The 13778-nt window shown below is 37.0% G+C and overlaps 1 protein-coding gene across 1 annotated transcript in view; it reads left to right on the plus strand.

Annotated features, from left to right (window-relative positions):
- Positions 1-400: 400 nt before the first annotated feature.
- LOC138708568 (uncharacterized) overlaps positions 401-13778 on the plus strand; it is a 92207-nt gene continuing 78829 nt past the window's right edge. The window contains exons 1-3 of the mRNA XM_069838684.1: positions 401-646; positions 4420-4563; positions 10436-10595. Coding sequence (XP_069694785.1) covers positions 464-646; positions 4420-4563; positions 10436-10595 — 487 coding nt within the window. The 5' untranslated portion in view covers positions 401-463. The remainder of the gene's footprint in view (positions 647-4419; positions 4564-10435; positions 10596-13778) is intronic.

Consider the following 13778-nt stretch of genomic DNA (forward strand, 5'->3'; position numbering starts at 1 on the left):
CCCTAAGTAAACTACGTCATAGTTATCAGAAATGCGATATATGAATAAATACGTACGTGTTATACTGCAAAACTCAAGTGCCTTTATACTGATTTCCACCACTGTACCTACTGTGAACCTCCTTGGAAGTACCGTACATACTCTACTATATTATCACCCGTTGTTGCTAATTCTACGAATAGATAAGCTTTAACATAAGTTCAGATATTTAATGTGTAATCAATTACTCACTGTAAGCCAAATCGCTGAGAAGAAACTGAGATCTTGGCCTAGCAATAATAGCAAATTAAGTACACTATCTTTCACAGGGGCAAATTCCAACAAGGCGTCTATATTTTTTAGAAAAATATCGCATTATCATCGCTAGCAGATATCCGTGTGCTGCATTATATCTCAAAGATATTGTGTCAGTCCGCATCAGTCGCTCTCGCAGCAGCAGTGAGACAGCAAGTCTCGAGTAGTCATGGTGCGGTTACAAGTTCTGGTCGTACTGGCTGTAGCAGCTGCAACTCTGGCAGAAGACGCAGTCACACTGAAACAAGGACGTCTGAGAGGACACGTTCTGAAGTCACGGAAGGGACGCCCCATATACGCTTTCCAAGGAATTCCGTACGCCAAGGCACCTGTAGGAGACTTGAGATTCAAGGTAAAGCGTAGTCTAATTAATTACATTATATTAACTTTATGACGCACCTTGAATATGACAGCGTGGATTCGAAATGAAGTGGTCGAGATAAAGAGCCAGTGAACAGTACAAACATTTTAATGTATATAGGCTGGTTTTTCACACTCTTCTGTAACACACACACTGTTTCCAATATCCAATATTGTTGCAAGAACGTTATCAAATTTTCTCACGCGTTTCTCCGTCACATATCCACCAGAGACAGGCAAAATGTCTATCAGGTTGCCCATGACTGTTTACGTCCGTGAGCGGGCTTACGCTTCGTATCGTTCGCCCGCCTGCAACCTTCCCTCACAAGCAGGAAGGCAGTGTGGTTGCACGTGACTCCCAAACAGTCCTAAGTGAGATCCGAAAGGACTGTTGGGTTCCGCCGACCTGCGCCAGACTGTGCTGCTTTCAGATGTATGATAAATATCAACCAAGTCATTCAAACCTGACAAGAAGCCTACAGATATAGACAAACTACTGAACACTTAATTTGTTGTCTTCTGAAACGTACCGTTAATAAAGACAAAAAAAAAAAAAACTATTTCTCGTCAACATAATATCCATTAAATGCCAACAGTTATTATAAATTACTTGCACTTTCCTTTTCATCGTAGTAATATAAATTTAATGCAAAACATTCTAACTTTCAGCTTCATAAATAAAAAGAAATCTGTCCCTCAGAAGTTAAATAGCAAATAAATATTCTGAAGAACGAAAAACTTTTATACATTTTACAGGTATTCATGAGACTTTTAATTGTTGATAAGGAAAAAGTTAAAATGAAATATTTTTCTATACTAGTTGTTAATATTCATAATAATTGAATAATTTCGAGGGAAAAATTGTTCCGGAGCCGGGTATCGAACCCGGGACCTTTGGTTTAACGTGTGTCGGTGTCGGTTAGAGTTCCCGAGTAGCTCAGTGGTAGAGCGTTGGTACGTTAAACCAAAGGTCCCGGGTTCGATACCCGGCTCCGGAACAATTTTTCCCTCGAAATTATTCAAATCAGCTTTACAGGGAGTTATACCTGAAAATCTTGATTTGCTTCATAATAATTGTTACCAATATCTTTTCAACATATCCTCTCCTCTCCTCTCCTCTCCTCTCCTCTCCTCTCCTCTCCTCTCCTCTCCTCTCCTCTCCTCTCCTCTCCTCTCCTCTCCTCTCCTCTCCTCTCCTCCCCTCCACTCCACTCCACTCCTCTCCTCTCCTCTCCTCTTCTCCCCTCTTCTCTTCTCTTCTCTTCTCTTCTCTTCTCTTCTCTTCTCTTCTCTTCTCTTCTCTTCTCTTCTCTTCTCTTCTCTTCTCTTCTCCCCTCCCCTCCCCTCCCCTCCCCTCCCCTCTTCTCTTCTCTTCTCTTCTCTTCTCTTCTCTTCTCTTCTCTTCTCTTCTCTTCTCTTCTCTTCTCTTCTCTTCTCTTCTCTTCTCTTCTCTTCTCTTCTCTTCTCTTCTCTTCTCTTCTCTTCTCAACTAGTCACAAGTTACGAAATGTTACTATTTCGTTGAGTCAGATACACTTTGCAGGAATATGAAATGTGTAATATTGTCTTATTATTTTATGAATTCTGTAGCGCAATAAATCGTAAAACTGTGTTTCTTTAATCAAGAATTATCTGCCGTGTTGGACCATAAGATAAAGATTGTTTGAAGTGACTAAATAGCCAACGAACTTAGATTTCAAACCAGTACTGTTTCATCTTAACCAGCGCAGACTGGCTTCCGTGAATGCAAGTCACTCTACCTTATAATACGAGCAAACAGGCTGGCTTTCTTGGGTCCCGCCTGGACTGAACCTATAAAACCCGGGCTCAATGGGTTCAGTCTTAGAAGTTAACTTGCTTTGTAGCGTCACCGGAACCCAAGCCTGACGGCAAGCAGGTACGGGCGTGAGTCTTGTCTGATTTGCCGGTCTCTAATATCCACACCTCTGCCATGCCTATAATACTAACATGTCCTTGAGGACAGGTGAATGAAACTGTTGATACACAACAGAATGCAATGTCATTATGAAGCCCTTGTCATGCAATGTGTCTGGAATGTTTTCACAGATAATTTTATGTATGAAATACTCTTCTAGCCTCAAATTATAATTTCATATTGCCTAAAAAAATAAACATCCAAGGGTTGAAAAAATCTTGTAGATTTTGGAAGGATAATTTATGTTTTAATTGTCTTACCATCCAAAGTATTATTTACTCCTTCAAAAGTAAATATAGTACAATCCTGACCATTCCAGGAATGCAGAAGTAGTAGTGTGTCTTTCTTAACATCCGGGAGAAATACATCTCTTAATCATACGTGCTTCCTTTCCAAGCTATTTTTTACGGTGATCGGTTGTTAGCCCTTCGCCCAACCCTCAAACTGGAGGACCACCCCTTATCGGCTGTCCACGACTGCTTATTCAATATATTCGCAGCTACCCTCCATATCTGGAGGCCGTCTCCTCTATCCGCAACCTGAGGACGCGCCATGCCGTGGTGATAGGGACCCACAATACATGGTCATACCCTCTATCACATCAGAAAAAAAATATATATATGGGGTGAACCGTAAGTAATATTATCTTTAATTTCAAGGAGTTATTCTTTGACATGGTATGTCAAACAAAAAAGTTAAATACAATTTTCCTCGTTTTTGCTTCATTTTTGAGATAAAGTTGTTTTGTATGAAACATTTCATAGCCATTGATTTAATTCCCTATATACTCAGAGAATTTAATAGAGCGGTGTATTATGATAATAATTGATTGAAAGAATTTAGCTTGTCCTTTAAATATGCAGAAGTTTGATCTGAACAAATGTAACTTTTCGTTCTGGACAGGAATTTTAAAATAGGCCTGTCACAGATTCGTACATGCAAGACAGCGTGAGTGTACACTAGCGTGAAACTTTCGTAATGTCACCAAAGTTATGTTGGTATGACTGGTAAGACAGTTGATAAGTTGATGTCAAAAAAAAACCTGACTTACGCCACTGTTGCTTTGAACCCTTCATATTTAAAAACTTTTCAGTAAAACGGCGTATATTAGAGAAAGGTACGTAGCCAAAATGTCTGAACATCATATAGTTATCTGTACTCGAGATCCTGTTGTAGGACGCTAGATCGTGCGAATCTAGCAGGTGTTCCTTCTTGCCATTGACGTCTGAGGTTTCAAACGAATATACTGTTATTGAGGCCAGACCGGGTCAGGTATAATAATATGACACCTTTGGCATGTGTCAGAGGACTTGGTTGGCAAGGGCGAGAATTAACCCATTAAACTCTGATAATAATGGTAGTGTAGAATCACTATAAAGATGGCTCTATCCCGATGTTTAAAACTCACAGGCTCAGAAGACTGTACAATTGTAATCGGAAATGCTTTTGTGTAAGAGAGATCACGTGGCCTACCTTTTACAATCCGTCACTCAGCAATGCTTGCCTACCAGTGTACTCATATCGGTCCGAATTTTACTGTCTCGCGGGGAAGGTGGAGTGGGGAGTTAAGGGGTAGTCTGCAGTGAATCAATCGAGTTAATAACGCCCAGACCTGTCGTAAAAGATCACAGTGCTGGGTCATAGTGCTCCCCTCCCGAAAATTCCATTTCATTCCCTACATTCCATCTTGTCTGCTTGTAGTTTTTTTTTGCAGCGTCGTGTACCTTTCCTCGTTGTAGTTGTTTGTATGTTATGTATTTTTCCTTAATTTTTCTGCTTATTCCATAGTAATGTAAACTATAATAAAGACGTGGCACTTGTGTTAACAGGCACCACAACCACCTGAGCCATGGGATGGCGTCCTGGACGCTACCAAAGAAGGACACATTTGCGTTCAGAGAGGTATGTTTCCACAAGATCCAGGTATGAGGGGGAATGAAGATTGCCTTTATCTCAACGTCTATACTCCAAAGGTATGGCAATTTCCATCGAGAATCAAATGACACTTATATTGAAACTTTATTATTATCCAGCTTGCTATAGCGCAACCGTCGTACAACATGAGGAGCAAACTTTCAAAACCTGACATGTCCATTTTCAGAAGAGACACTTCAGACGCCAAAAATTTAGATCTCTGCAATAAACAAAAATGTTGTGTGGTGAAATCTATACTAATAATACAACTGTAGCCGAAATTTTTCTGGTAATTTTCGATTTTCCAAAAATAATTGGTCCTAACATATATAATTAACCGCCCTGAAACCGAAAATCGCTTTTTTTTTAAATTTTTGTTTGTATATCTGTCTGTCTAGATGTTTGTTACCTTTTCACGCGATAATGGCTGAACCGATTTATATGAAAATTGGAATATAAATTAAGTTCGTTGTAACTTAGAATTTAGGCTATATGGAATTCAAAATATTTTATTTAAAAGGGGGTTTATAAGGGGGCTTGAATTAAATAAATCGAAATATCTCCTTATTATTAATTTTCATGAAAAATATTACATAACAAAAGCTTCTTTAAAAATAATTTCCGATAAGTTTTATTCCATGCAAAATTTGTATATGACTGATATTTAATGAGATAAATGAGTTTCAAAATTAAAATAACAACGCCATCTATAGCGGTGTAATGAAATAAAAACAAATGACTTCGACTATAAGGGGCCTTGGACATCAACAATCGAAAGCTATGAAACATACGGTAGCCTACAGAGAATGTTTCTGTGTTTGTATGAAGTAATATCGGAAGCTAAATTAACCGATTTGTATAATTAATTATTATTTCACCATTGGAAATTGTAGTTTCTCTGGTAATTTCCTAGTACCCGGTACTCGTTACATAGGCCAGTTTTACACTAATCCTAAACATATTTAGTATTTAGTATTAAGTAATATTCAGCGTTCTTAATGACCTTCGGATGGAAAATAACAATGAAATATGTATCAAATAGAAATTACATACAGGTGAGCATATAAAGGACAGTAAGTAGAATCATTTATTTGATTAATAAGTTTAAATTACTCCAGGTTTAGTGTAAGAGTGGTCTATGTAACGAGTACCGGGTACTAGGAAAATACCGTTTCTCTAGATGGACATAATGCTATAATGTTATTACAGTAACTTCTGAGTGAATTGAGGACAGGTAAGATTAAAATAGCTTCTTATGCACAGAAAACTTGATAGGTATTCGTTTCCTGTATTTCCTAAAATAATTTTTATGACCAAATGAGTGTCTCTGGATCAAAATGATCGCATATTAATTTTTTTAATACAATTTAAATTAAGTAACATAATAAACGATTTATCCTTCTACCAAACACGAATGTTCCCTGGATCAAACGTCCTATTTTAATTATGTAATTACTTTATACTTATTTCTAACGGGTGCAGCGGAGCGCACGGGTACGGCTAGTATCAAATAATATATTACTTATTTATTTATTTTTTGGTTTTCTTATAAAAGTTCACCGTACAAATCCTTTATTACAGAGACACATATTTGTAAAATTAAAAAAAAAAATGCATATGCCAGATTTTCAAAGTTTGCTTCCCATTTCTTCACTGCACTTTTGACACAAATCGAAGCGCTGACAGAGTTACAGAGCTATCCTAACCTACTATATCTTTCTAATGTAATCTATTCTCACTAATTACTGAGTCAGTCTAACGTCAGACTTCTCGATACTGCTACACGGGCTGAGTTTGGTAACCAGGGTTGCCAGACGTCCTGGATTTGTCAGGATTGTTCTGGATTTTAATGGTGTCTTTTGTGTCTTATAAAGGGTTATATTTGTCCCGGAATGTCAAAAAATTTGAAAAAAAAAATTTGTTTGTTCATTTCTATCAATTTAGGCTAGTTTTAAAATTTCTCATTCATTATACGTCCCTCTCCAGCCTATCGTGTTGTACTGAAATAAAAATGGCAGTGCTATAGTATGTATTGTATAATATTAATGTGTCACCTACCTACTTCTTTGAAGATAAAACTAAACCAAATACCTTAGTATAATAATACCGGACAGCTGTATACTAGCAGCATTGGCGTGAGTGCGGAATATCGCGGACCTGACATCTTGCGGAGAGGGATGGAATTACGTCCACATATACAAATATTAACATAGCGAGATTCGGACTGTTGTTTAAAACGTGAGTTACTAATGTGGAATTATATATGAAACACTTAAGAAATGTTGAATAATATTTAATGTAAAATTATTATCTTATATCAAAGCTGCATATTATAAGAAATAGTGCATATTTCATATTACTTTCCGTAATTAATTGTTACATATTTTTTCTTTGGTTTACCGAGACAAAATCAATCTGATATTAGGAATGAATTTACAGTAATGTTTTATATACGCATTGCTGACAACTGCAAAGATAAAATTGATAGTAATCTGATGCTTGTAATAATTAGTAAAGGCATGTGGACAACAATAAAACTTAATTTGATAAAACCTTAAAATCCAATACATTTTAACTTCTATTTATTTATTAGGTCTAAATAAAAACTAATTTGTATTTTTCTATCAACACAAAGACGAAGGAATTAGGCCTACTAAAGAATGTTTTTGACTCACGTTTTATGAACTGTCGGAAACCGAAAGTATGATTTGGAGTAATTTGTAATGCTGCAATTGTCACAATTATAAACAGCACATATACACCCTGACATTTTAACACTAGTACTAATTCATAAAACTATTAACAAATTAACTGCCCAGCAACAATATACATTGCAGTTGATTACAGCTTGTTTCGCGAGTATCTCCGTCCCGGCAGGTAGGTAGCAGCACCATCGTCGTTCGCACGTAAAACTGCTAGCTGTCCGGTATTATTATAGTAAGGTATTTGACTAAACTTTCTATAATTTATTTTATTACAACATTTTTACAATCGCCGCCGAATAATAACCTATCAACAAATACGAATAACAAATGAATGACACCTTTCGACAAATAACAAACGGCGATCACACATAAACATATTAGCGTTCAATATAGTATCATTAATCTTCACTCTCTTTGGAAGTTTGTTTATTACTAATGGAATTTAAACACTATATCATATATTTTTTTCTGTATAGATCTGTAATATGACATTATTTTTGCAGACTTCATCAATAATTCAAAGGAAATTTCGTATTCTAGAAAAAAAAGTAGCATTTTAAAAGTTTAGACCGTAAATAAATATTCAGATACAATCAGTTACATTGAAAACTGAATTAATTCAAAGTATGGTCATGTTAAGGTACACAGTATCATCATCTGTCCTGGATTTCTGATGAGAGAATCTGGCAACATTGGTAGTAACTCCATCTTACACTACACCCATTTTGGCATCTTAGGTATTCGTTTGTATGTAATGAATTATGTGAGAGTCCTCGGTGCAGTATAATCAACACCTCTGTACACACAGAAAGGTGTGTCACATGACCGTGGCATTGAAATTCGTGCTTGAAGTTATAACACACGTAGAATAAACTCGATAACTTCGTAAAATATTTGCAAAATGATTCCCTTTCTATTATTAACATTCTACTTTTGTTAAATTTTTTTCACCGCTCTACCGATTTACTTCACTGACTCTGGACGTAGGAATCATAAAAATTTTCAGTCAACGCTAATAATTTTTTATTATTATATTATTATTATTATTATTATTATTATTATTATTATTATTATTATTATTATTATTATTACATAGGCCTACTTACTGGCTTTTAAGGAACCCGGAGGTTCATTGCCGCCCGCCATTGATCCCTATCCTGAGCAAGATGAATCCAGTCTCTACCATCATATCCCACCTCCCTCAGATCCATTTTAATATTATCTTCCCATCTACGTCTCGGCCTCCCCAAAGGTCTCTTTCCCGCCGGCCTCCCAACTAACACTGTATATGCATTTCTGGATTCGCCCATACGTGCTACATGCCCTGCCCATCTCAAACGTCTGGATTTAATGTTCCTAATTATGTCAGGTGAAGAATACAATGCGTGCAGTTCTGTCTTGTTTAACTTCCTCCATTCTCCTGTAACTTCATCCCTCATAGCCCCAAATATTTTCTTAAGCACCTTATTCTCAAACACCCTTAACCTAACTTATGTTCCTCTCTCAAAGTGAGAGTCCAAGTTTCACAACCATAAAGAACAACCGGTAATATAACTGTTTTATAAATTCTAACTTTCAGATTTTTTGGCAGCAGACTGGATGATAAAAGCTTCTCAACCGAATAATAACAGGCATTTCCCATATTTATTCTGCGTTTAATTTCCTCCCGAGTATCATTTATATTCGTTGCTGTTGCTCCAAGATATTTGAACTTCTCCACCTCTTCAAAAGATTAATTTCCAATTTTTATATTTCCATTTCGTACAATATTCTCGTCACGAGACATAATCATATATTTTGTTTTTTTCGGGATTTATTTCCAAACCTATCTCTTTACTTGCTTCCAGTAAAATTCACGTGTTTTCCCTAATCGTTTGTGGATTTTCTCCTAACATATTCACGTCATCCGCATAGGCAAGCAGCTGATGTAACCCGTTCAATTCCAAACCCTCTCTGTTATCCTGGGCTTTGGTAATGGCATACTCTAGATCAAAGTTAAAAAGTAAAGGTGATAGTGCATCTCCCTGCTTTAGCCCGCAGTGAATTGGAAAAGCATCAGATAGAAACTGACCTATACGGACTCTGCTGTATGTTTCACTGAGACAGATTTTAATTAATTGAACTAGTTTCTTGGGAATACCGAATTCAATAAGAATATCATATAAAACTTCTCTCCTAACCGAGTCATATGCCTTTTTGAAATCTATGAATAATTGATGCACTGTACCCTTATACTCCCAATTTTTCTCCATTATCTGTCGAATACAAAATATCTGGTCAATAGTTGATCTATTACGGCTAAAACCACACTGATGATCCCCAATAATTTCATCTACATATGCAGTTAATCTTCTCAAAAGAATATTAGACATCATTTTGTACGATGTCAACAAAAGTGATATTCCTCGAAAGTTACCACAGTTAGTCTTGTCCCCCTTCAATAATAATAATTTATTATTATTATTATTATTATTATTATTATTATTATTATTATTATTATTTTAACTTTATTATTATTATTATTATTATTATTATTATTATTATTATTATTATTATTATTATTATACAGGATGGAAGTGAATTAATCCAGCAAATTTTCAGAGCGAATAGCTCATGTATGTGACAAAAAAAAATGTAATATAATATTGGTGGAAACCTAATAGTTTTCTCAGAAAAAATGTTTTATTTCCCAGATGTTTAACACCCTCTTATTCGGTAACTATTGCGAGTATGATCGTGATTTTTGTCCATATCGATAGCAAATCGAATAAAGAATCATTTATCCCTCTGGCGTATTTCAATAGCGTGGACGGGTTTCGTGTAAATTTAATTTGAAAACCACTAATTTCAAGCCATTGAACAATGTTAACAGATTGTAACGTTGTAGCTAGAGAGGAAGGTGGGAGGTAGCTCGCCTAGAAAGATAGATTTGAGTTCGTTGACATTTTATATCTATATTACGAGAAGAAAGAACAGTATATTAGCGACGATGTTGCCGGACTGCTGAAATTTCCAACTTAATTTTCTAATCAACCGTACATTTAATCACAAATGTAATATAGGTTTTCTATTCATTTAAGTGTACCCTATCATCCCTTTCAATCTGCAGGATTAATTCACTTTCAATCTGTAAATATAGGGTATTGAAACATATAGACATAGCCTACTTCCTTTACATTTTAAAAATAATTGATATTCAATTATTGTGGCGTGTTGGTTATGTCAGAGGCCGACAGATGCAGAGTCAGTGCCTCTTGACGTCATGTTCTGGATCCATGGAGGAGGATGGTTCGCAGGTTCCGGTAACACGGACTTCTACGGCCCGCAATACCTGCTGGACAAAGACGTCATACTTGTCACTGTAAACTACCGTGTTGGATCACTGGGTAAGCTGTTCATATGCCTTTAATAAAACTCACATGCTACTGTACTATTTTGTACAGGGACATCATTTTATTTTTACTAACATTTTTAATATTAACCTGGCTATACCTTTGGATTAATGATTAAGACCCGGAAACACCATTTGCTACCCCCTTCCACGACTGGAGTTCGATGATACTCGCGTAAAATACAAACAAATCACTTTACTAGTTACAGGAGGGAAGAAAAGTAGATCATCCATTTACGTAAAGTAGGAAATATCGCGATTTTGAGTGTGATAATTTTCATTAGGTTTTGTTTAATCAAAATACAGTACTGTATTAGGAATAAGTGTTTTTACTCACGAACTGAGTTATCCATGCGAACGTATTCATTATGCAGTGTATATTATACTATCTACAGCACATTAGCGTACGATATAGAGAATGAAGTTAAAATGAAAAATAATCATAACATGGATATTTAAACACGTTTTTGAAAATGGTGGCCGTTCATTTCGATACAGGCTTCAGTTCTTTTGCGCATATTATCGCACTATAGACTACTGCATATAATTCCAATTACCAGTTTCGTCCTTCATACTTAGTAACTCATGTTGAAATAATTCTGTACCTTCTCTATAAAAGAGTACCTTACGTACTGTAAATTCAATCTTCACTTCTGTCCGATCCGAAAAGATAAAATTACTCAGAAATGCTATCTACTGTCCATTTAAGTTGTTTTGTCGCAGGGTCGTAAAAAGGGGGGGATCACGTGACAGTTAATTACTTAACGAGGCCCTTTTATTTAAGTTATTTTAAACACGTGTATAACTTAATATTACGTAGACGTCCAATTCCTAATAGAAATTAATGTCTTCAGAAAAGACCTAAGATAGCCCAGCTACCAGACTTAACAGAAGGGCGAACAGAAGCAGGTGGGGGAAATCGGGATGTGACGTAGGCAAACGGACGACAGTACCTGTGCGAAAATATAATTCAATATTGAAAGCACTTTCGTCACCGGAAAACGCAAACATATTTCTGGAACGTACTATACTCACTAACTCAGTACTGCTTACGCGCCCTCGGCTCTGTGTCGTGAACGGTTGGAAGTTTACTAGTAGAAGGGGTGGGAGTGAAGTACATTCAAAAACTCAGGTACAATAAAAATTGAAGTAAAAATAAAATGATGTCCCTGTAGTTACATCCACCAAATCTCCACACTCATGTTAGTCCCTCGTTCTAACATAACGCTCAAAAACAAAAATTCCAATACCTATCCTAAAAAAGTTATAATAGATGCACAAGATAAATGGGACACTCTGAATACTGAATCTGCATGGAGTGCTAATTAGTTATCCCGGGCAAAAACAGGTGGCAGCAAGATCAATTTCTACATTAGCGCCTCTAGCGTTTGAAATGGGAAAGTCAGTGACTTTCACATCCTATTATTCATCCATGAGGATACCTATAACGAATAAAAGATACGAGGCGTGTTCTTAAAGTAAGTTCCAAAAAGGTGTAGTAAGTAAACAGGAAGATATTTACAAACCTTTTTTGTTGCATTGTATTCTCCACACTTCAATTACTTCTCACCATAATCTCCACCATTATTGAGGCATTTATCGAGTCGTGGCACAAGTCGTTCTATCCCCTCATTGTAGAATTCGTCCGCCTGCGATGCGAACCACTTCCGCACTGCTGTTTTTCACTTCATCGTCGCCATCAAAACTTTAACCACCGAGGAACTTCTTGAGGTGCAGGAAGAGATGAAAGTCACTCGGAGCCAAATCCGGGCTGTAGGGGGGATGGTCAGTTAGTTCTCAGCCAAATTTCGATATGAGATTTTGGGTGTCACGAGCTGTGTGTGGCCGAGCGTTGTCATGAAGCAACACAACTCCGTCGGTCAGCATCCCACGTCTCTTCTTCTGAATTGCACGACGGTGCTTATTCAAGGTCTGGCAATAGGTTTCTCTATAAAAGGTTTCACCCCGAGGCAAGAATTCGATAAGTAGAACTCCTTTTCTGTCCCAAAAACAGTACACATGATCTTGCGTGTTGACATGGTTTGTTTGAATTTCTTTTTCCTTGGCGATGCAGTGTGCCTCCATTCCATGGACTGCTGCTTCGATTCAGGTGTCATGTGAGACACCCAAGTCTCGTCACCTGTCACGATATGGTCAAGAAACTCATCGCCTTGCTCACTGTAACGTGTGAGAAAGCTCAATGCACTGGAAGCTCGTTTGGTTTTGTGTTCTTCGGTGAGCATCTTGGGTACCCATCGTGAGCACAATTTTCGATATTGTAATCGATCTGTCACAATTTTGTAGAGAACACTCCGCGACATTTGTGGAAAATTCAAGGAAAGCGAAGAAATTGTGAACCTCCTGTCCTCATGCATTTTTTCATCGACAGCACGCACCAAATCGTCATTGATCAAAGATGACGCTGTTCGTCATGCACAGAGACGCGGCCCTCGTTTAACTTTCTAACCCATCTCCTGACCATTCCATCACTAATGGCATCATCACCATACACCTCACAAAGTTGATTATGAATGTCAGCTGGTTTGATGTTCCTCGCATTCAAGAAACGGATAACAGACCGCATCTCACAGTCGGCGGGGTGCTCGATCACTTTAAACATTTCAACTGATCACAACTAACCACATACACGGACTGAAGCTCTGAAACTGCATGCACAGCTTGTCTGAGAACTGAAGAAGAAAACACGCATGCGCAAAATAAATATTGCACCGATGCAACGGCTATAATTGAAAACGGAAATTACTTTAAGAACACGTCTCGTACGTATAATACAGGGACATCACTTTATTTTTACTTGCATTTTTATTGCACCTGCGTTTCTGAATGTACTTGACTCCCACCCCTTTCACTAATGTTCTTGCCCCCGTCAGCCACACAAATTTACGGCCGCTGTAGCAAACGAAGTCTGCTAGCAGTGAAGTAAATAGTACAGAGTATAGTGTGTTTCAGAAATATGGTTGCGTTTTCCATAGAAGGGAGAGGCTATATTATTGAAGCTTATTTCCAGGGGCAGGTATTTATGGAGATTAATTTTATCATTTGTATTTTTTAATATTTGTGTCGGCGGAGATGTTGGAGATTGATTTGTACTCTTGTTGGATATTAATGGAAATTTTGGAAAATACAATTATTTTGAAATTGGAGTATTAACTCAGTA

The sequence above is a fragment of the Periplaneta americana genome, chromosome 11 (genome assembly GCF_040183065.1).
Source record: "Periplaneta americana isolate PAMFEO1 chromosome 11, P.americana_PAMFEO1_priV1, whole genome shotgun sequence".
Lineage (NCBI taxonomy): Eukaryota > Metazoa > Arthropoda > Insecta > Blattodea > Blattidae > Periplaneta > Periplaneta americana.